Raw genomic sequence first — 18,664 nt, 5'->3', positions numbered from 1 at the left:
CAGGGGAAGAAACAGGTGAAAAGCAAAGGATCTTACAGACTTTGGGTGGAGAAATGCATTGTGAGACACTCTGGAGCCCTTTTAACATAGGCAACTGCCCATCTGTCCAGTGGTCAAAATTAAAAGGAAGGGCATGTGTGGAGGGCCCCCTCCCATCACCCTCTCCACTCACGGCACAAGGAACTCTTGGATATTGCTGACAATCTGCTTGCCAACCATGATGATGAAAAGTTGCTGGGCCAGTTCAATGAGGCATCCACCAGGACCACACTACGGGGTGAGAAGAAGAGGACCAGTGGGCACCTCACAGCCACGGAGAGCTTTCTGTGATGCTGGGGCTGTGCTTCTGAAGGCCAAGAGGTGCCCCTGCCCTGCCTCGGAATCAGGGCCTCGGCAGAGAACTTCACACGGGCAAAGAAAACTCATTTGCATGCCTTCAAAGGTGTTTGGCAGAAGGAAGTGCTGCTCCTGGCAGGCCCATTTGTCCCTCTTTTGTCCTTGGTTAAACAGGCATGACAGGCTTTCTTCAGCAATGTTTGAAAAACCTGTATAACCTGCTTGACTGGCATTGACAGCGGGATAAAGACAAAATGCATATGTGCACCATGGGAAGTCATGTCTCTCCCAGACTCTGGGAAATTCTCATCTTGTTCCAGCTTTAAGCATCCAAACTGGCAATGCCCAGAAAGAGACAAATGAAGCTGGCTCCCCACTCCCTGGAAGGCAGGGCCCAGGGACAATGGCTCTCCTGTGCCTCAGTACTTACATCTTCGTTCCTCATGCCCAGGAGTTTTCCATATTGACCAGGATAGCCCACAAACCTGCTGAGACAAAGAGAGGCATCTGGCATGGCCACCTGCATCGGGACGTGCAAAGCGAACCTCGAGAGTGGGGTTTCTGCGGTGATGACCTGGGCTCTGCCATCAGAGGTTCAAGCCCAGTCTGAGGAGCCAGCAATTCCCAGAGGAGGCTGGGAGGTCAGAAAGCTGTGGAGGGACTCAGAAGGGAACTATAGAAGGGAACTATAATGTTGAGGAAGAATTTGGCACACTAATTCTAAGAGGACGGGCTGAACAATGGAACATGAACAGCCAAAGCCTCTGCTGACGCAGGGACTGGGCTGTGTTTGGCACCGGTTGCTTGCACCTCTGCATAGTTGTAGTGAAGGAGTGGTAGAATCCTGGCCAGCATAAGGTCAAGGAAACAACTTTCAGAAAGCCGTGAGAGAGGAGAGACATCCCCCAGGTTTGCACTTTGCCTCTTCAGCAGCTATGGAGCACCCAGAAGCAAGTGGTATCTCTTTCATTACATATTTATGGCATCCTTACCCTGCTGTTCAGTTGTAACAGGCTCCCACAGTGACATACAAAGATTTGGAATAATACTGTCCCTCCCTCAGCCTTGCAGCTCAAGACATGAGACAGGAGGATTAAAAGGAAATAAAAAAGCAAATGTGTGGGACCAGTTGGACCAGGCCAGTCTCCTCTTGCCATGAAGTTTTTCCAGCTGGGAATCTGTTCTGCTGGCTGGGGCCCAGCCTGAGCCCCTGCGGGATGGGCTACTTCTTCAGTAATGTACCCTTTCCATCTCTGTCTCCCAAATTTTTCCTTCCTCATCACTGCTGTGTCTCATACCTGCCTTTGAAGAAAGCCACATAGAAAGGGGAGGAGTAGAAATTAACGAACTGGAAGATGAAGACTTTGAAGGTGAAGGCATCTTCATGCTGTGTCTGAGTCCGGTGCATCTCTGCAAAGGTAGCACAAGTGGGGTGGCTTGGTCTGTGTGTGTGTGCAAGCAGTGAGGAATGTGCCAGTTGCTGAAGCTTGGAGGCACAAGAGGGCCATTTTTGCGATGGTGCGGGTAAAAGCCCACCTGCAGTCCCAAAGCTTGGAGATGTTCCCAGAGGACAGCTTTAACCATCTTGTCCATCACCAAGGAGGCCAGTGACTCAGGCTCAGGCGTTCAGCACAGGAAGGGGAGGTAACCACTGGCAGCCAGGAGGGAAAGGGGCGGGTCTCAGACTCACCCCACTTGGTGAGCTTCTCAGCCAGAGAGGTATAGACTTGGCTCATGAGGAGAATGAGTGCCAGGTTGACCATGGAGCTGCTGATGTTGGCGATGTTTCCTGCCTGTAGGACACAGAAGGAAAGATATGGCTGTAGTCGCCCCCTGACCTGTCCAAAGCCACCTCCCTCCACAGAACCTAACAGGGAGGGGTTCATTTTCCATTGGAGTTGTTTAAACTCCCCCAATGGAGACCCCAGCAGGCCCCCAGCCAGAAAGTCTGAGTCTGGATGCATTTGTCCCCCTGAAGATGGTATTTGAGGGCTGGCATTGTACCTGAATGCAAAACAAGCAAGTCCATAAAACACAAGGAGTCAAATCCACCAAGAATTTTGTGGCGCTGTGAAGACTAACTTAATTATTCTGGCAGAAGCCTCTTTGCCCCAGCCCAGCCCCAACCCACCCCCAGACGCATCCTGCTGCAATGTCATCATTCAATGCCAGCAGGTCCAGTGGTTTTCATGGACCATGGTCTATTTTATCAGATGCAGGTCCATGAAACTGTCTGCCAGTATAATATGCTTCGGGAGTCTTTGTTGTTTTTGCTGCGACAGACTGGCGAGGGTCCCTCACTAATAGAAACCAGATGTGTAAAATTCATTACACAGTTTCAACCAGTTCTCTGCTTTTGTCACTAAAGTCGCGATTGCTCGATATTGTGTTCTCTTAATGACCATTGGCCATGGTGTGAGAAGGAAGGAAAAAGAAGCCCGCAATGTCTAGCAATGTTTTTTAGGGCTCCCTCATCTCACAGACTGCAAGAGGACAGTCTCTGCCCATGGAACATGGAACATGCGGGGGGCCATGGCAGCGGCACGCTTTCCTCAGGTTGCTGCACCGAGGTTGCCGCCCTCTCACCTGGGTCATCAGGACGGTATTCCCCGTGTGGTACATCATGGTGCTGACAATCCCACGGTACATGATCACCGACACCAGGAAGATCATCACCACACAGAGCTGAGCAGGGAGATACCCAAAACATTGTGGGGGTGGCAGTGCTGGTTTGCTTATTTGTATCTTTACCCCTCCCCCACCCAAGAAAAATCCCAGAGTGCTTTGCGAAGATGGGTAAGAAAGGTTGTGCCCCAGGGTTAGAGCCAAGAGAATACAACACAAAAGGACACACAATGGGGAGGGAGGAGGGGGCAAAAACAAGAACACCCAAGCACCAGTTCCTTAGTTTCCATGTTCTTGGAGGCATTCTTTCCAGGAGGGATACAGAAAACACACTCCCTGCATGACGTGAACACAGGTGCAATTAATAGACTCCATGCAGGCAAAACCTCCGGCTTGGGCACCATTTGAGGATAAAAGAGATGGAGGGGCTTGGGCACATTACACAGGGATAGCTCCGCCCGTAGAGCCTTGTCTGGGCAAGTGTGTGGAGCCATCTCACCATGATGATGATGGCCATGGATCCAGTCAGGATGCGTGAGAGCCGGTCACGCTCAGGGAAATGGGGCTCTTTCAGCCCAGTGACAGGGTTCTGCTCCATGCAAGGAGCCCGGGCAGCAAACTCAGGCCGGGGCCGCTCCTGGAAGATGGCAAGAGAGAGGGGAGGCAATGGCTCCTTGAGGCACGGTGCTGTGATCCCAAACAGAGAGCCACCCCACTAGATTAAGGAGAATTGGCCTCTGAATAAACATATTCAGGATTGTAACACCCATCTTGCATTGCTGCACTGCTGCTTTAGGATTTTTAGACTAATGTAGCTTGTGTTGTGCACTTGTATTGCTTTCTTCAGTTAGTAAATATTTGAGTCACCCTGGGAATGCTGATCAACTACTAAGGGGTGTCTTTGTTTTGTTTGCGTGACTCAGCTTTCACTGGCCTTTTCTGTCGGCAGAACCTGGAAGCAGTGGCCTAACCAAGGGAGAGGGAAAAGAAACCACCAGGGCCTCAGGAACAGCCGTGGAAGCTCTGCTCACTTCCCCCAACACATGACTGGTGGGAGTGCTCAGTGCCCACGTGTTCAGTCCCACACAGAGTTGCAGTGGCTGGCCGGGCTGTCTTGGTGGCCCTCCTAACGCCTCCAAAAGGGTTAAGTGAGGCCGGGGATGCCAGGAGGGCTCGATTCAACCTCCACTTGCCTCCTCCTCTTGGAAATCCATGCAGTCCCAGTGGTGGGCCAGTGTGGCATTTTTCCGCTTCCAGTACTCCAGGAAGCTCACAGCCCAGAAGGACATAAAGATGCTGAAGAAGACAGTCCCTGGATGGTCAAAGAGGTATCCCACCTGTGGGGTGGGGCGACAGGAACAGAAGTGGGAAAGAGGCCGGCTGCTGGGGCAACGCGCCTCTTCCCCTCACAGCTCTGGCGAGGCCAACAGACATGCGAAAAGGCATTAGCACTCGCGAAGTAACCCACGCTCCTCCTGATGAGTCAGCTGACCTTATGCTTCGAAGTCTGAGTTAATTTTTACTGGAACCCCCAAATCTACCAAGCAGAGCCGGGTGTACAAGTTAAACACAGATTTAGAGATGCTTTCATTGAAAGAAGAGTCTAGAAATGCATCAAGTCAACAGCATTAATGACTGGTTGCACAAATTTCTCCCAAAATTGCTCCAGTCAATTTAAATCCACCCAAATTCTGGTTTCAGGAACGTTCAAAATCTTGAACAAAAAAATGATGAATGAAACGTTTGTAAACACCCTGCACTGACTGTGACTGCAGCAAGGCCGGGACCCGAACCTACAACAGCTCTTGCTGTATCAGCCTCCCTTCCTTTACTCTCTACAATAGCCTTCCCAATCTGCTGGACTACAATCTCCAGTATGCTCTAGGCTCTGTGGCGTCACTGCACCCCTCTTCTCCCTTATCCTAAAAATGCTTTTCACCTTCACCATGGAGCAGATCTCAGAGAGGTTCCAGTTGCCACAGGTGTCGCAGAGGGGGCACATGAGGTACTGCACCCCACTGTCGCAGATTTCTTGCCTGGTCAGAGAAGAGGGAAGGAGTAGATGTCAATGGAGAGGCCACCCTACTGGGAGCATCTAAAGGCTGTGCCACATGGGCTTCAGTCCATGTTGGCACCCCTTAAACAGCTTCTGTCTCTGCCCACTGCTTGAATTTGATGTTGCTGTGTTGGATGTAAGAGGAGGACGCAAGGCAAGGAGGGTCCCTCCAGCCCCTGCCCTGCACTCCTTGGCGTTATGCAAGAGAGCAGGAACAGAAGGGGGCTTGAAGGGAAGTCCAGGGATGTCCTAGAACTCCTCTCCCCAGGCACTGGCCTGCCCCCTGGCTGCCTGGCCCCTGCCTGCCAGCTACACTCACGCGGGCATGTCTGTCCCCATAGTGAAGAGGCCGGCCAGGAAGACAAATGTGCCAACAGCTGCAGCCGGGAGCAGCCAAGCTGTGTAGAAGCCTGTGAGGGACGACACAAGGAAGGCAGGGCCTGTAAGCAGTACGCAGCCCCGCACCTTTTCCCTCCCTCCTTTCTCCCAGGATCCACTTCCATCATTCTCTGTCATGCTCTGACCCAGGTGTAGACAGAATCTCTCTTGACCACCAGGGTCAGCAGCTCAGATGATGAGAAGCCATTTCAGAGAAGCACATGCAGAAAGCAGGGCTTTGTTCAAGCCAGGCCTTCAAAGCATGAGGAGGGAGACTCTGAGTATGTACCGGCATGATAGTCTGCCACTAGACACTCTGAGGTGCGTGTGCCCCTCACACCACCTCATGTCCTCCAGATGTTCTGGCCATCCTGGCTGGGGCTGATAGGAACAGCAGTCTAAAACAGTTTGCCTGAGATTGGACCTTAGAGAGGTTGAAGTTGCTCAGTGCCAGGTTTGCTCAACACAACAACAAAACCACCAGCGCAGCTAAGACAGGAGGGCCCGTGCCCACGGGAACTGGGGAAAGTAGTATGCCCAGTAGGGGGCAGCTTACCCAGCCAGGCAAAGTAGATGGCCACTTTCTCTCCAAAATACTCCCGGATGTGGTCCAGGGGCTGATATTTGTACCAGCATCGCCACTGGGCCCAGAAGCGGAACAGGATCTGCCGGGGGTTCAGCACGTCATCCAGCACCTCATAGTTGGGCAGCTCAAAGGGGCCCTGCAGGAAGAGGAGGACAGGCAATGGATAAGCAGACCAGCACCCTTGTCACCCACGGTAGGGACACAAGGTCAGATTGGAGCTGAACTCTCCCTGGCAGATGACTCCAAGTGGCTGAGAGGCGCACCCCAAGAAGGACAATGGAGCTTTGTTGGAGCTTTGCCTATCTTGTTTACTCTCCAAAGAAAAATACCTTCTACACCACAATTTGGGAGGATATTACAAACAGATCACATCAGTCGAGGTCTGGTGCAATATATTCTGAACATCCACCAAATGCTGTTTGGCATTTCACCTGATAGAACATGAAATTACAATGATCAGAAGCAGAAGAGAGCCTTGGAGCATGTAGAGAGTGCCCCCTTTTCACATCAGAACTGAGGCATCTGCCTGACACCGACAGGTCCTGCTTGGTCCATTGTGCCCAGCTCTGTTGAGGCTGACTGGCAGTGGCATCTTTCCAAGGTTTCCGGCATGGGCATTTCCCACTGAAGATGCTGGGGGATGTTGAACCTGCAGCCTTCTACTTACAAAGCAGGGGCTTTGTCCCTGAGCCACAGTCCCTCCTCAGTGCCAGAAACAGCACTGACACACGCGTGAATGACGGGCTTCTTGGCACCTCTCCTCTGCCCTCTCCATCAGAGCCCCCCTGACCCCTGACCTCATGCAGTGGGAAGGCTGCAGAATACACGCCCTCATTCAGCAGTCGGTCAATCCCAATTTCAGCATGCTTCCGCTTCCCGTAGATGGTCTGAGCCAAGATCTCGTACACCTGTCAGAAAGGAGGGATGGCTGAGGAAGATGGCAGCTGCACTTGGGAAGCAAACAGGGAGCCAGCAGGGGTGGTGACAGTTAGGGTTGGGCCTCCCCCCACCCCCCCCGGAGCACTCACAATGCGATGCCTTTGTGTGTTGGTGAAGTAAGAGTCTCGTGCATCACTACCCAGGAACCTGAGAACGAAAGAAAGGCAAGCATTTCAAATGAAAGATGGACATACACTTTTAAGAGAGCTGAATGTGGCCTAGGAAAGATTTTTGAGTTATGGAAGTATATTGCTGGGCTTTGGTTTTACCCTATTGTCATCTCTGGCCAAATAGGTTTCGGAAATAATTAGAACACTGCCAAAACTGTATGAGCATAGGTTGCAGTGGGATGAGAAGACATGAACAGGACAGACCCTGCCCTGCAGCAGCCATCCGCTTCCAGCCTTAAATCTTCTGAGGGGGATGTTTCCTGCTAGCCCTAGAGCAGCCATGAACTCTTTGTGCCAACTCTTCTGCCAACAGCCTAGCAAAAGAATACTGGCCTGCACAGCAGTGCTGCAGCGAAGATCACAACCAAAGAACATAAGTGAAACACTTGGAACATCCCAAAGCACAACAAAAAAGGCATCTCTGGCCCTGCTCTGCTCCTTCTATTGATCATTCAGTGATCTCATGGCTTCTGAGCAGTTTCACTGCTAAAAGGTTGGAACTCCTCCCTGAAGGCGTACCTCCTGGCAGCAAGAGCTTTGGCTACAGTGGCTGCTGGCCTTTGTCATTCTGGCCCCGCCTGTTGCCTCTAGCCCTGCCCTCCCCTCACGCCTGGAATGCAATCCTAACAGGACCACTAAAGTGGCAATTGGCTCTTAGGCCAGAAAAGGTGCTCCTGGACTAAAGGATTTGCAGCTGTAGCTGTATGACAAGCAGAAGGGACACAGCTCCCTCCACCTGAAGGAGAGTGCACCCCGGACGGGCAGGGATCCCGCCCCCCGTTTGTCCTCACTCACCTGTCAAGCTTTGACTTGCGAAAGGCACAGGTGTAGTAGTCCACAGGTTTCTTGGGCACCCTCTGGTCCATAACGTTGGGGATGTGTAGCTTGCGGAGCAAGTCTGCTGAGCTGTTCCTGTCTGGATTGGGATGGGCCTAAGCAGGGAGCACAGGAAGATGCCAGCAGGAACTGGTCAAGAGAAGAGAGCCAGGAGGCCAAAGACCAGCATCCATCCCCAAGTGTCCCTTCCCAGTACAGGTGGAAGCCAGCCAGGTGCTCACCTGGAGAGGTGCCCGCATGCAGAGCTCTTCCGCATAATACACCAGCACTTCCCAGGGAGCACTCAGCTTCAAGTAGTGAATGCTCTTGTGCTCACTCAGGGTCTCCTCCTGGAAAGAGAAAGTGTGTGAGCCAAGGATGGCATGGCATTGAGGGGCCTCTGGCAACAACCCAGTCAACCCTCTTCCCCACATGGATAGTGAGAACACAGTCACTGGTTCACGGCTTGTGTGATAGGCCACCCTGCAACCAGACCAAGTTCACAACCAGCTCATTGGAGGACAAGGTCTCCCCTCACCACTGGCCTCTCCAAGCAAAGCCCCCAGTACTCACTTTCTCCATCAAGAGTCCTGCATTCTGTAGGTTCTTGAGGAACTTTCTCTTCCATCTCTCACGTTGCCTTTGGACCTGTTCCCAGCCACCTGCCCGGCTTGCTGCCCTGTCTCTGTCATGGTGTGGCTGCTTGCTTCTCCTCTTTTTTGAGGGGCGTAACTTCTCTTCCCAAACAAGCACAAAGTCTGCAACCAAAGCAGAAATGGGCAAGAAGGCAAATGGCCCAAAGTTAAAGCATATGCGACATCAGAACCTCTGTAGCAGCAGCACTGCCAGATCTGCATCGTTTCTGAAGTAGTGGATTACTGTGCTGTTATCCCCTCTGGGATGCACACGTTCACATGGCAGCAGGGTTTGAGAGGGTCAGAGGAGCTAGGCTGGTCTCCTAGCTAGTTCATCCACAGGGAAGGGCCAAACTGCGATGCCATGCTAAGTTGCATCCACACCATTAAGGAAGAACGGTAGCATCAGCAGAAGAGAAAAGGAAGAGTACTCATGATTGTATCAGAAATATACACTGGCTAATAGAGCATACCCAAGGAAGAAAGTCACTCTGTGCTTTAAAAGGTATAGCAAAGCATTTGACTGTGTAGATCATGAGAAGGTACAGATGATTCAAAAAGAAAGGGATAAGTCTCGGCACTTGGTTGTTCTGTTACGTAAACCTGTTCATGGACAAGAAACTACTGTTGGGAGAGTACATGGAGAAACAGAATGCCTTCTCACAGGCAAAGGCATCAGAGAAGGGTGTATTTTATCCCCTTATCTGCTCTATTAGTACACAGTACATACAATAAGGAAAGTTGTAATTGGGATCAGAGGAAGGAGGAGTGAACATTGGTGGAAGATAGATCAATAATTTAAGATATGCAGATGATACCATCTTACTGGTAGAAAACAGCAATCAATTGAAATGATGACTGATGAAGTGAAAGAAGAAATGCAAAAGTAGGACTGCAGCTGAACATTAAGGAAACAGAAATCACGACTACAGAAGCATTACACAGTTTTCATATTAGCAATGGAGAAATAGAAATTATGAAATATTTTGCATACTTTGGTTCAAGCATCAGTTCTAGTTGTAAGCCATCTTGAGACCCACTTGGATAAAGATGGGATAGAAATGTTTTAAATAAATAAAAATAAATACAATAAAATTCAAAGGGAGACTATGGCTAAGAAATTGGAAGGGCAACAATGAAAGAGCAAGTAAAGATTGTCAAATGTAAGAATTTTTCACTCAAGACCAAAGCCAGGATCTTCCACACTATTGTATTCCCAATCACTATGTAAGGGTTTGAAAGCTGGAAAGTGAAGAAGCTGACAGGAAGAAGATGGATGTGTTTGGGACATGGTGCTGCAGGAGAGCTTTGTGAAAGGGGCACAAGGGGGGCCTGGATCCAATCAAACTGGAACTTTCCCTGGAAGCAAAGATGGCAGAATTGAAACTGTGATACTTTGGGTACATCATGAGAAGGCAACGGAAACAATAATGCTAGGAAAGTCGAAGGCAGAAGAAGAATGGGAAGACTGGCTCTGGGATGGATCGGTTTCATAATGGATGTCACAGCCTTGAGTTTACAAGAGCTGAGCAGGACTATGAAGGACAGGAGATTTTGGAGTACGTTAATTCACTGGGTCACCATTAATCAGAAAAAAAAGTTTTCTCCTGCTGTGGCTGTAAAGATTTACCTGGCCACCTTAATGAAGTGCTCTTTGGAAAGCAAACTCTTATTTTGTGGAGCTCAGTGCCTGCAAAGTTATCATCTGCAAAGAAATTAAGTCACTCTGGCAGAATAACAGCAAGAAAAGGAAGCAGAGATGAAATACTCACCGATCTTGTTTCTCCCATCTTTGAAGTAGTTACCACTGGCAGCACTTGTGTCATCAAAGCCATCATTGCCATAAACACAAATGGGGTTGTCATCATCATCATCATCTGTATCCTGTAAACAGAAATGGAATGGTGTGGGGGGACCACACTGTGTGGCCCAACCTGTTTCTGAGAAACAGGCCAGGAGGGGGCATCACCAAGGGGTACTTCAATGAAGTAGCTCACTGTCTGTCCAGAAGACAACGGAAAATTCCCCACCTCCAACATAAATGCCCCTGTGGCTGTAGAGTCAGAGTTGCAAGTACCCCAACTGGCTCCTTTCCTGCACCTTGCATTTAGCTCCTTGCGAGCAGACAGGCCCTAGGACGAGGAGTCAGCCAGCCTGTGCAGTGTGGGCTGGTGGGTTCCCATTGCTGAGCTAAGACTCCTGCTTCGTGGTGACCAGGCTGCCTGCCACAAGGGGTGGGCTGCTGCCCCTAGACTAGTGGATACGGAAAAGATTTGCCTTCCCTCTGTCTCCCCACCCAGGGCTGAGTTATGGCCAGCTGCACTATTCCTGAGGGGTGATTTGTTGCAAGCTGAAATCTCCTCCTGCTTTCCTCTGTGTTCGGCACAACGCCACAAGCCCCCTGCCGGCAGAGTGCCCCAAGAGGGTGGTTAGTGGCTTCTGCCCCTTGGAGGGCACTGGGGGTGCTTTGAAGGGCATTTTCCTGCTGTTTCTTCAGACGCTCCCAGAGAGTTGCAATTCCAGGCCTTTGCTGTAGAGGGCATGTTGGAAAAGCCTTCCCCAAGCAGGTGCCCCCCAGATGTGCTGGAGAGCAGTTCCCACAATTCCCCGGTGAGCAATGTGATTATGGGAATCGTAGTCTAACATATTTGGAGGGCCCCAGGTGAGGGAAGGCTGCGTGACAGGTGTCCCTCCGAATGGACGCAGATGCAGATGCATCGCTTCCTTGCTGCTCAGTGACCATTCAGCCTCAGACACACCCAAGGAAGAGCCTTCCCAGCAGGAGGCCCCAGGAGGCTTGAGCCCCAGCAGTTCTCCTCCCTGAAATTCAGTGCCCGTTCCTTGCCCCTTCTATACTTACAAAGCTGTCCATGCCCCCTCCATTTGGCAGGGTACTTATGTCACCAAGGAGGCCCGAGGGACTTTTCTCTGTGCGAAGGAGCAATCCGTTGTCCGGAGCAAAATGCCCAGTTCCCTTCTTGCGGATCATAGTGCTTTGCGGCAGATCTCAGGACCAGGATCCCTTCATGATCGTGTTGGGCGCCAGGCGCTGCGCTCCAGAAGAAGTCCTCAGGGAAAGGGTGGGGAGGACGCCAGGGCAGAGAGACCCCCTCCCGCCACTGCCTCCTTTCTCCAGCTCATCCCTGCTCCTGGAATCCTCCATCCCCTTGGCTGGGTAGCATCTCTGGCTCCATAGTAGAAAAGGAGGAGGAGTGAACTGTGAGAGAGCAGCCAAGAGGAGACCTGCCAGAGCGCCTGGGAAAAGGCGCGGCTGTGGGATCTGGAGCTGGCAGGCACCCCCCTCTGCAGGTCTCTGCACTGGCTGGCTGCGTAGCCATGGAGACTGGCGGGAGGAGAAGGAAGAGCAGCAGCAGCAGCCCATTGCAGGCTCCAGGAGGAGGGAATGGGAAGAAGTGGGCTGGAAGCACGACTTCCTGGGATCAGCGCGTGATCAGCGAGCTGCAGAGGCAGGGACAGGTGGGGGCCTTAAAGATCAAGCTGTTTGGATCTTCCTTACAAATTCGGCAGGCAGGCCATGGAGGGGAGGTATTCATGTGAATGGGCTTCTGTAACACCCTGTTCTAATTTTTTCCACCCACTTGGAGCCTTCAAGGATGACTCTAAATTCATACTGGGAGGACAGATCAGGCTGCATGGAAGTGAGCTGGGGACACGGTCTGTGACAAGCAACACCTGTCCCCTAAGTGGCAGGGCCAGCAGATGCTGCTGCGGTCTCTGATACGTGTCTGCTTGGGGCCATCTGTCACCTGCATTCTGGAGGTGCCGCAGCAGCAGAAACACCTGCTTCAAGGTAGACAGGCCTTTCCAGTCTCTGGGGGTTCCTTTACATTCCCATCCTGAGGCCGCTTGACCCCCACAGAGGCTGGCCCCTGGCACTCCGGAGTTGCCTTATCAGTTACAAAGCATCACTGTGTAGGGTGCTGATATAGCTAAACATACACGGCCTCTCAGCTGTGAGTGATAAACCTTTATTAAAGTGGCTGCCATGATATGTACAGGGCAATGAATCCATACAGAGGTGGTGGTGGATGAATGCAACCTACCCAGTGGGGGGCACAATCCACCCCCCCTGCTCACTTCTCATGCTGGTAGGGAGCAATCCTTGCTTTGGCACACCTTTGGCTTAAAGCCAGAGGGTGGCTTCCTTGCACCCCTTTTCAAACTGAGCTTCGACTCTGAAGCATGTGGCAGCAACCATACCGGCCATGGCTACTTTAGAGAGCAGGGCTGGTGTCGTGGGCATCGAGCAAGGACTGCTGGGCCTTAGAGGGCTGCCTTCCAGCCAGGTGGCCTCTCTGCCTCAGCCCAGTTTGCCCTAGCTGTGCTCTGGCTTGAAGATTTACCTAGGTCATGTTGGCACTGGGCCAGCAGCTCCCTGTGCCTGGGCATCATAGTGGAAACTTGGTTTCAAGGTCTGGAATGTCATTCAGTGGCTCCTGCAAGAATGGGTCACTGCCAGGCTTGGGTGCCAGTTCATGCTTTCAGCAATGGGATGGCTCTTCCAAAACTTCAGGAGTTTCTGGCAGAGGGATGAGTCCTGCCACCGCCTGGTCCTGCCGCCAGAGATGTTCTGCCAGGCCGTTCAGAAGATGGGCCACATCAGACAGTCTGGCATAGCCATCCAGGCTTTGTCCATCACCCATTCGTGGCGTGTTGATGCTTTTTGCTCGCAGAACAGGCAAGCGCCAGGCATGGCGGAAAGTTGCCACGTTGTGCTCTGTCACATCCGTGTGGGCAAACTGGTCAAACCTGGAGGAGACTGGTCAAGGAGTCAGGGCGCCATTCAGAGAACACCACCCTCAGCACTAAAGCAGGCCCAGCCGTTTCTTCTCCCTGCAGGACCCCAGGAAGGCACCACGGCCACTGGCCACTTTCAACCCTGCCCTGAAGGCCAAGTATCACCGTGGCCATTATTTCCAGAGAGAAGCAGTGCCACTCTTGTTGCAGCGGAGTTAGCATGGAGTCTGGCACCTGAGTGCTGAGCAATTGTATGCTGGCAGCAGGTTTTGTGCCCAGTTCTTCTCCAAAGATTTTGTTTACTATTGTAATAGAAATGTGTCAGGGGAATAATACATGAAAACGAAATCCTTCTTTGACCCTCCATTAGGGCCATTATACACATGACAACAAATACATATATTGTCAACGTTTGTTTAACCTGGCTATTTCTAGTTTGAAGTAGCCGGTGGATCCCAATCCAGCACTTGCTCATGATGCAGAAAAAGGCTTTCACCCGGTTTCCTGTTGAAAGCTGCCACCACCCCACTTTTCGGATCCTTCTTCATAAAAATCAAAATGACCAGCTTAAACACACCTTTTAGAAAGTGTGTTTGACTGTGATGCATAATTTGTCTCTGATCCGTTCTCATAAAAGGATATCCAGGATATTCAGTATCTATTATTCCTATCTCACTTTTCTAATACCACAATAACCAAAGCAGTTTGCCATAATAGTAAGAGGGAGTAGGAGATTTTAAAAAAGCAAATTTAAGAAGGCGTCCTCATTTCAGCCACCACTTCCAAATGCGTAAACTGTGCCTAACATGTGTTCTGCCCATTTTCAAATGGGTGCTTAAGACTTCCTTTCTGGTGGACTTTTGTTTACTTATAGCCTCTGATAAACATGCTTCTGTGGCTGCTTTGGTTTTTAGGATACAGTTATTATTGGACTGCTGTTTGCTTTGTTTGGTTTTTAAGTTTGTTGCAAGTTCTATTTTTATCAGTAAGCTCCCTTGAGTTTGATTTGATCTCAAAAAGGCAAGGGCAGAAACAGTGAGCTAAGTAGCTACAAGGGCCTCTGAGGATATGTAGAGTGACACCCATCTCAGCACAGGGAAGATAGTCTCTTAAAAATTGAATAAATGTCCTAAGTTTAAGGCACTTGCATGGATGTGCACGGATTTCTTCCTGACGTGAAACACCCTTTTAAAACTATTTTTGAGTCCTTGGAATGAGAGTGTTCACATGTGACAAACTGTCAAGGATATTTGGTGCCTATCACTATCTTGACAGCATTCTTGGCTCCATCTGCAATACGGCAGATTTGATTGGGCAGGTCTTCAAAGGATGCACGGTCTGTGAATGAGAACAAGAATAGGAAGCCATCCACTCTCTCGGTGCAAGCCTGCAAGAGACAAGAGGGAAAATAGCTCCTGAGTGGAACGCAGCCTCACTCTCAGACAGGAAATAAACTCCCCACCAGCTGTGAACGTCAGAAAGCTGGTAAGCCCGACCCTCCCGACAACGCTCTCAGCACTCACTGGCAGGATGTGATCAAATTTCTTGAGGACGGCTTCTCCGCAGTCCCAGAAAGAAAACTTGAAGAAGAGGGCCCTGCCGCTCTCTCTGAGCTTAGCTGGCCAATACACAATGGTTGTCTGAATTCCTGGAACACAAGAGCTTCTGCTAGAAAAGAACCACGGGCCTCACAAACCCAGAGACAGACCTGCAGCGATGCAGTTTACCTGACAGCAGTTGCCATACTGGTCTCAACAGACACGAAAAGGAGAGGAGATACACACATCAAAGCACTTTACCGGTTTTACTTGGTTCCTCCTTACGAAAGCCCCGCAAGGGTCATGGTCTCATTTTACAACTTGGATTGCGGAGGTCAAGAGACACCACCTGCTCTTTCTTCCCCTCCAGCCCCAATTTTGTGAGACGATGCAGATCTCTTCGGAGGCAACGGAAGCCGCCCCTCCCCCTTGGTAATTACCTGTGGTCTCGTGATGCACCCAGGGCATCTCCAGGCCGGCCAGCCTGGCCACCAGGGCTGTCTTCCCCACACCGCTCTTCCCCGACACGAAGATCTTGTAGCTGGCAATATCGGTAGCCTCTTGTGGGGGCAGCACTGGCCTCTCAATCAGCCCTGCCAAGGACCCACACGTTAGCTCACAGTGGCCTGCTTTGCCATGGCTTGATGTGAAAATGTTGCTAGCGAAGTCAATTTCCATGTAGAGGAAAGATGCAATGCAAGTTGCAGGGTCTCTGAGCACGCATGGAAGGCCTAACCCTAACCCTCATTACAGAGTGAAGAGTACCAGCTCAGTGCATCTCAGAAAGTCCATGACTGAAGAGCCTCTGACCTTTTAGGAATTAAAAGCAGTGGTCTGATATCCACCCTTCCAAATTCTTTGCTCCTCCATTTAGCTTTTGTTTTAAATGTTTGGTTTCTATGATGGCTAGACACCTTGAGGACCCCTTCCCAGAAAAGCAGGGTACCCCTCAAGCAGATAGATAGGTAAATACATTAATATCCCCACCCAATGGTTCCCCCAGCCCCCATCTGAAATTGCCAAGCTGTTAGCGCACCAGGAGTCCCTTTGGGCGCCCCACATCCCATTCCTGCTGCCAAAATAAGGGGGGAAGGGGCTGCTTCCTCTCACCAAAGGATTTGCGCCGGTTCCGCTGCAGGAGGGTGCCAAAGTAGCCCTTGCCCTCCTGGGTCTTATGCCAGTCAGGGACAAGCACGGATCCCGCAGGTACGATCATGGCCTGCCGCCTAGATGCTGATGCAGAGAGAAACAACGCAGGTGAAGTGTGCCAGAGGAGGAGAGATCAAGGGAGGGGAGGAGCCCCCAGGGCAAGAAAAGAAGAAGAAACAGGGAAATTAGGGACACGCCACATAACGCCCAGAGGAGAGCTGTGCAAGGAGACGGCATACAAAGTCCCGGAATTAAGACGCTCATTCATGGATAAAACGACTGAGAGGGGGCTTCGCTTCCAGCTCGTGTCTGTAGAACAAGGGCCCAAGCGCCCGATAAGCTCCCGATCCTGCCTGACGCCACGGAGGCTGGAAGTTGTGGGAGCGCGTCCTGCGCACGCTCAGCGGCCCCCTTGCCTTTCTGGAACGCTTTCTTCCAGGACGGGCACCTCCCGCTGGGGAGGCGGGCGAGTCGGGCTGGATCTCCCCTCCAGCAGCTGGAAGGCGGGGAAGCGCGGGGCGCTCTCCGTAGCCCCCCAGCACGCGTTCGCCTGGGAGCCCTCCCGCCGGGGAGCAGCATGCGGGCCCTCCGCACTCGCGGCACCGTAAAGCCCTGTGACGTCGCCTCGGCCTCCAGGAACACGCCTGGCCCCGGGCAAGCAGCCCCGCTTCCACACGGCAGATCCCTCCCGCTCGCCCGGGTCTCGCAGACAGCGCGCCCTTCCTGCCGGCCGTACCGGGGAGGCGTTTCCGTCCTGTGCGCGTCTGCTCAGCGCTTCCCCCGCCGCGTTTCCGCGTCCAGTCTCGCCTGCGGGACGGAGCGTGGAGTGCCGCGACTGGAGGCGGTGGGGGCGCCGGGAAGTGTCGCAGAGCCGCGCCGGAGCCTGAACCGAAGGGCTCCCTTCGCACATCAGCGAGCCTGGAAAGCCTCCCCCCCGCCCCGCCGTTCCGCTCTCCTTACGCGGAGAGAAAGAGGCGAGCGTCCCCTTGTTTCAGAGGGAGGCTGCAGGCCTGGAAGGCAGTTCACGTGCTGGGGAAAACAGGGTCGTCGTGCGCTCCTTTCTTGGTGCAGCCTGAAGCCTGCAAAATGGAGAAGAGAACAAGTAATGCTGAAGGGCTTTTGTTGCTGCCCTTCCGGTCTCCTCCCCAAGTATCTCTCAGTAAGTGGATGTAGAAACATATTTATTTGTACTCTTTTTATTCTGCCCCTCAGCCAATAAAAGTGATGGAGCCGCTTCAGTGCAGTCACTGAAACAAGACAATCCCTGTTGCCAGTCTACAATCACAAAAGACACGACTCACGAGGAAAAAGGGAAGCGGAAGAGGTTAAAGTTTCTTTGGCAGACCTGGTGAAATTGGCTGGCCTCCCCCTTTCATCTCCTCCTGTACAGCCCTGCATAACTTGCCTGGACTACCCTGCAGGGCTGTTGCAAGGGGCGGATACAAACCTGACCTACAACTTGCAATATTCAGAGTGAACCATATTTCTGGGCTGTCCTGAATCTTCCCCAGAGACAGCCTTCTCCAACCAACAGTATGAGAATGATGGAAATATTTGCTCTGGGACTTGTATTAGCAGGGCGACTTTTAACTATTTTAGAACTCAGCCAAGTTAAATATTTTGCAATACACAAGATATTACTTAGAAAGTGCCAGGGGTCTGCTGTTTGCTTGTCCCTTCCTATCTTTCTTTTGGATGGGGGACCTTTGTTGTCCAGGCGAGGCAGCAGCTCCTACCCAAGGGATGGGGATGAAAGTTTCTCCCACTGAGCTAGAAGTGTTATGTCCAGAAAGGGAGACTGTTATCAATTCCATTTTGTCATCTTGTCTGCCACCAGCTGCTTATGTGCAAGATATTTCTTGGAGTTGAAGGGTCACCCAAGAATTAGTTGCATAGGTGGACAGTGAACACACTGCCCAGCATCCACACCCATACACAGTGACGGGGAATACAGAAGTGTGGCTGCTCTTGGTCTTGATCTCCACTGAAGCATCCTTACGCTTGATCATCTCTGCTAGTTCCTTCATTGCTGTTCTTCCAAGTCCCAGCCTTCTTCCATTTTCTTGGCTGCAGTCTTGCTTGGAATTGACTGAGCCAACGTATGCAAAATCTTTCACCATTTCAAATTACTGGCAGTTAAGTTGTATAATTCTTCTGTAGTCATAATTTTTTGCTTTCTCGTGTTTAGCTGCAGCCCTGCATTTGGACTTTCTTTCACTTTCATCTGGAATCATTTCGTTGCTTTCTGTGTTGCTTTGTACATTGCCTTGAAATTTACAATTCTTTTGAGCATGTGCAGAGTGTGGGTGTGTAAGGCTTGGAGCGCAGGGGCCATTCCTCTTGCACTTGGAAAATGCCATGCACAGAGGTGATGCAGTAAAGCGTAAGGTAACATATCGTGGAACTGGTCCCCTGCTTTGACAGGGTAGCAGCTTACAAAGGTAGTACCTTGAGACACTTGAGGCCTACAGGATTAAAGTAACAGCAGAGGCTGCCATTTCAGAAACATGGTCTGCCACGTGGCAAAACAAAACTCAGCTGTACCCGTAGAAGGTTAGCTGGGAGAGAACTGGCATTCTGGCCCCCACCCAAAGACAGGTTCCTGTTGTGGCTTTTGGCTAATACAGGCCAATACAAGGAGGGGGGGGTAGAGTGCTCAGGCCACCATTTTAAACACA

At 51.4% G+C, this 18,664-nt stretch overlaps 2 protein-coding genes and 1 long non-coding RNA gene across 5 annotated transcripts in view; 1 reads left to right on the top strand and 2 right to left on the bottom strand.

The window, feature by feature from the left end:
* LOC123018792 (anoctamin-7-like) overlaps positions 1 to 12,970 on the bottom strand; it is a 19,607-nt gene extending 6,637 nt beyond the window's left edge. Inside the window, exons 1-18 of the mRNA XM_044421165.1 lie at positions 12,906 to 12,970; positions 11,402 to 11,725; positions 10,314 to 10,425; positions 8,480 to 8,664; positions 8,149 to 8,256; positions 7,886 to 8,022; positions 7,010 to 7,067; positions 6,779 to 6,889; positions 5,952 to 6,117; positions 5,337 to 5,427; positions 4,901 to 4,997; positions 4,155 to 4,298; positions 3,461 to 3,598; positions 2,923 to 3,021; positions 2,027 to 2,129; positions 1,635 to 1,746; positions 767 to 824; positions 173 to 270 (exon numbers count right to left, since the gene is read on the bottom strand). Coding sequence (XP_044277100.1) covers positions 173 to 270; positions 767 to 824; positions 1,635 to 1,746; positions 2,027 to 2,129; positions 2,923 to 3,021; positions 3,461 to 3,598; positions 4,155 to 4,298; positions 4,901 to 4,997; positions 5,337 to 5,427; positions 5,952 to 6,117; positions 6,779 to 6,889; positions 7,010 to 7,067; positions 7,886 to 8,022; positions 8,149 to 8,256; positions 8,480 to 8,664; positions 10,314 to 10,425; positions 11,402 to 11,530 — 1,946 coding nt within the window. The 5' untranslated portion in view covers positions 11,531 to 11,725; positions 12,906 to 12,970. The remainder of the gene's footprint in view (positions 1 to 172; positions 271 to 766; positions 825 to 1,634; positions 1,747 to 2,026; positions 2,130 to 2,922; positions 3,022 to 3,460; positions 3,599 to 4,154; positions 4,299 to 4,900; positions 4,998 to 5,336; positions 5,428 to 5,951; positions 6,118 to 6,778; positions 6,890 to 7,009; positions 7,068 to 7,885; positions 8,023 to 8,148; positions 8,257 to 8,479; positions 8,665 to 10,313; positions 10,426 to 11,401; positions 11,726 to 12,905) is intronic.
* Positions 12,510 to 16,961, bottom strand: CPLANE2 (ciliogenesis and planar polarity effector 2). 3 transcript variants are annotated; one of them, XM_044421209.1, is made up of 6 exons: positions 16,947 to 16,961; positions 15,948 to 16,070; positions 15,278 to 15,430; positions 14,823 to 14,947; positions 14,550 to 14,686; positions 12,510 to 13,311 (listed from the first exon to the last, which is right to left on the bottom strand). In XM_044421209.1, the coding sequence occupies exons 2-6, from the start codon at positions 16,051 to 16,053 to the stop codon at positions 13,044 to 13,046; spliced, it is 789 nt and encodes a 262-aa protein (XP_044277144.1). In that variant the 5' UTR covers positions 16,054 to 16,070; positions 16,947 to 16,961; the 3' UTR covers positions 12,510 to 13,043. The 3 variants fall into 3 exon arrangements, with proteins under 3 accessions (XP_044277144.1, XP_044277141.1, XP_044277143.1); XM_044421206.1 differs by lacking the exon at positions 16,947 to 16,961 and adding an exon at positions 16,723 to 16,833; XM_044421208.1 differs by lacking the exon at positions 16,947 to 16,961 and adding an exon at positions 16,411 to 16,686 and having other exon boundaries at positions 15,948 to 16,074.
* On the top strand, positions 16,919 to 17,637 carry LOC123018814. The gene is made up of 2 exons (XR_006413823.1): positions 16,919 to 17,088; positions 17,199 to 17,637. It is a non-coding gene; the product is annotated as an uncharacterized LOC123018814 (long non-coding RNA).
* Positions 17,638 to 18,664: the final 1,027 nt, after the last annotated feature.

The sequence above is a fragment of the Varanus komodoensis genome, unplaced genomic scaffold (genome assembly GCF_004798865.1).
Source record: "Varanus komodoensis strain SLA01 unplaced genomic scaffold, ASM479886v1 scaffold116, whole genome shotgun sequence".
Lineage (NCBI taxonomy): Eukaryota > Metazoa > Chordata > Lepidosauria > Squamata > Varanidae > Varanus > Varanus komodoensis.
The sequence above is the reverse complement of the archived record's forward strand: the minus strand, read 5'-3'. Positions and strand labels throughout refer to the sequence as shown.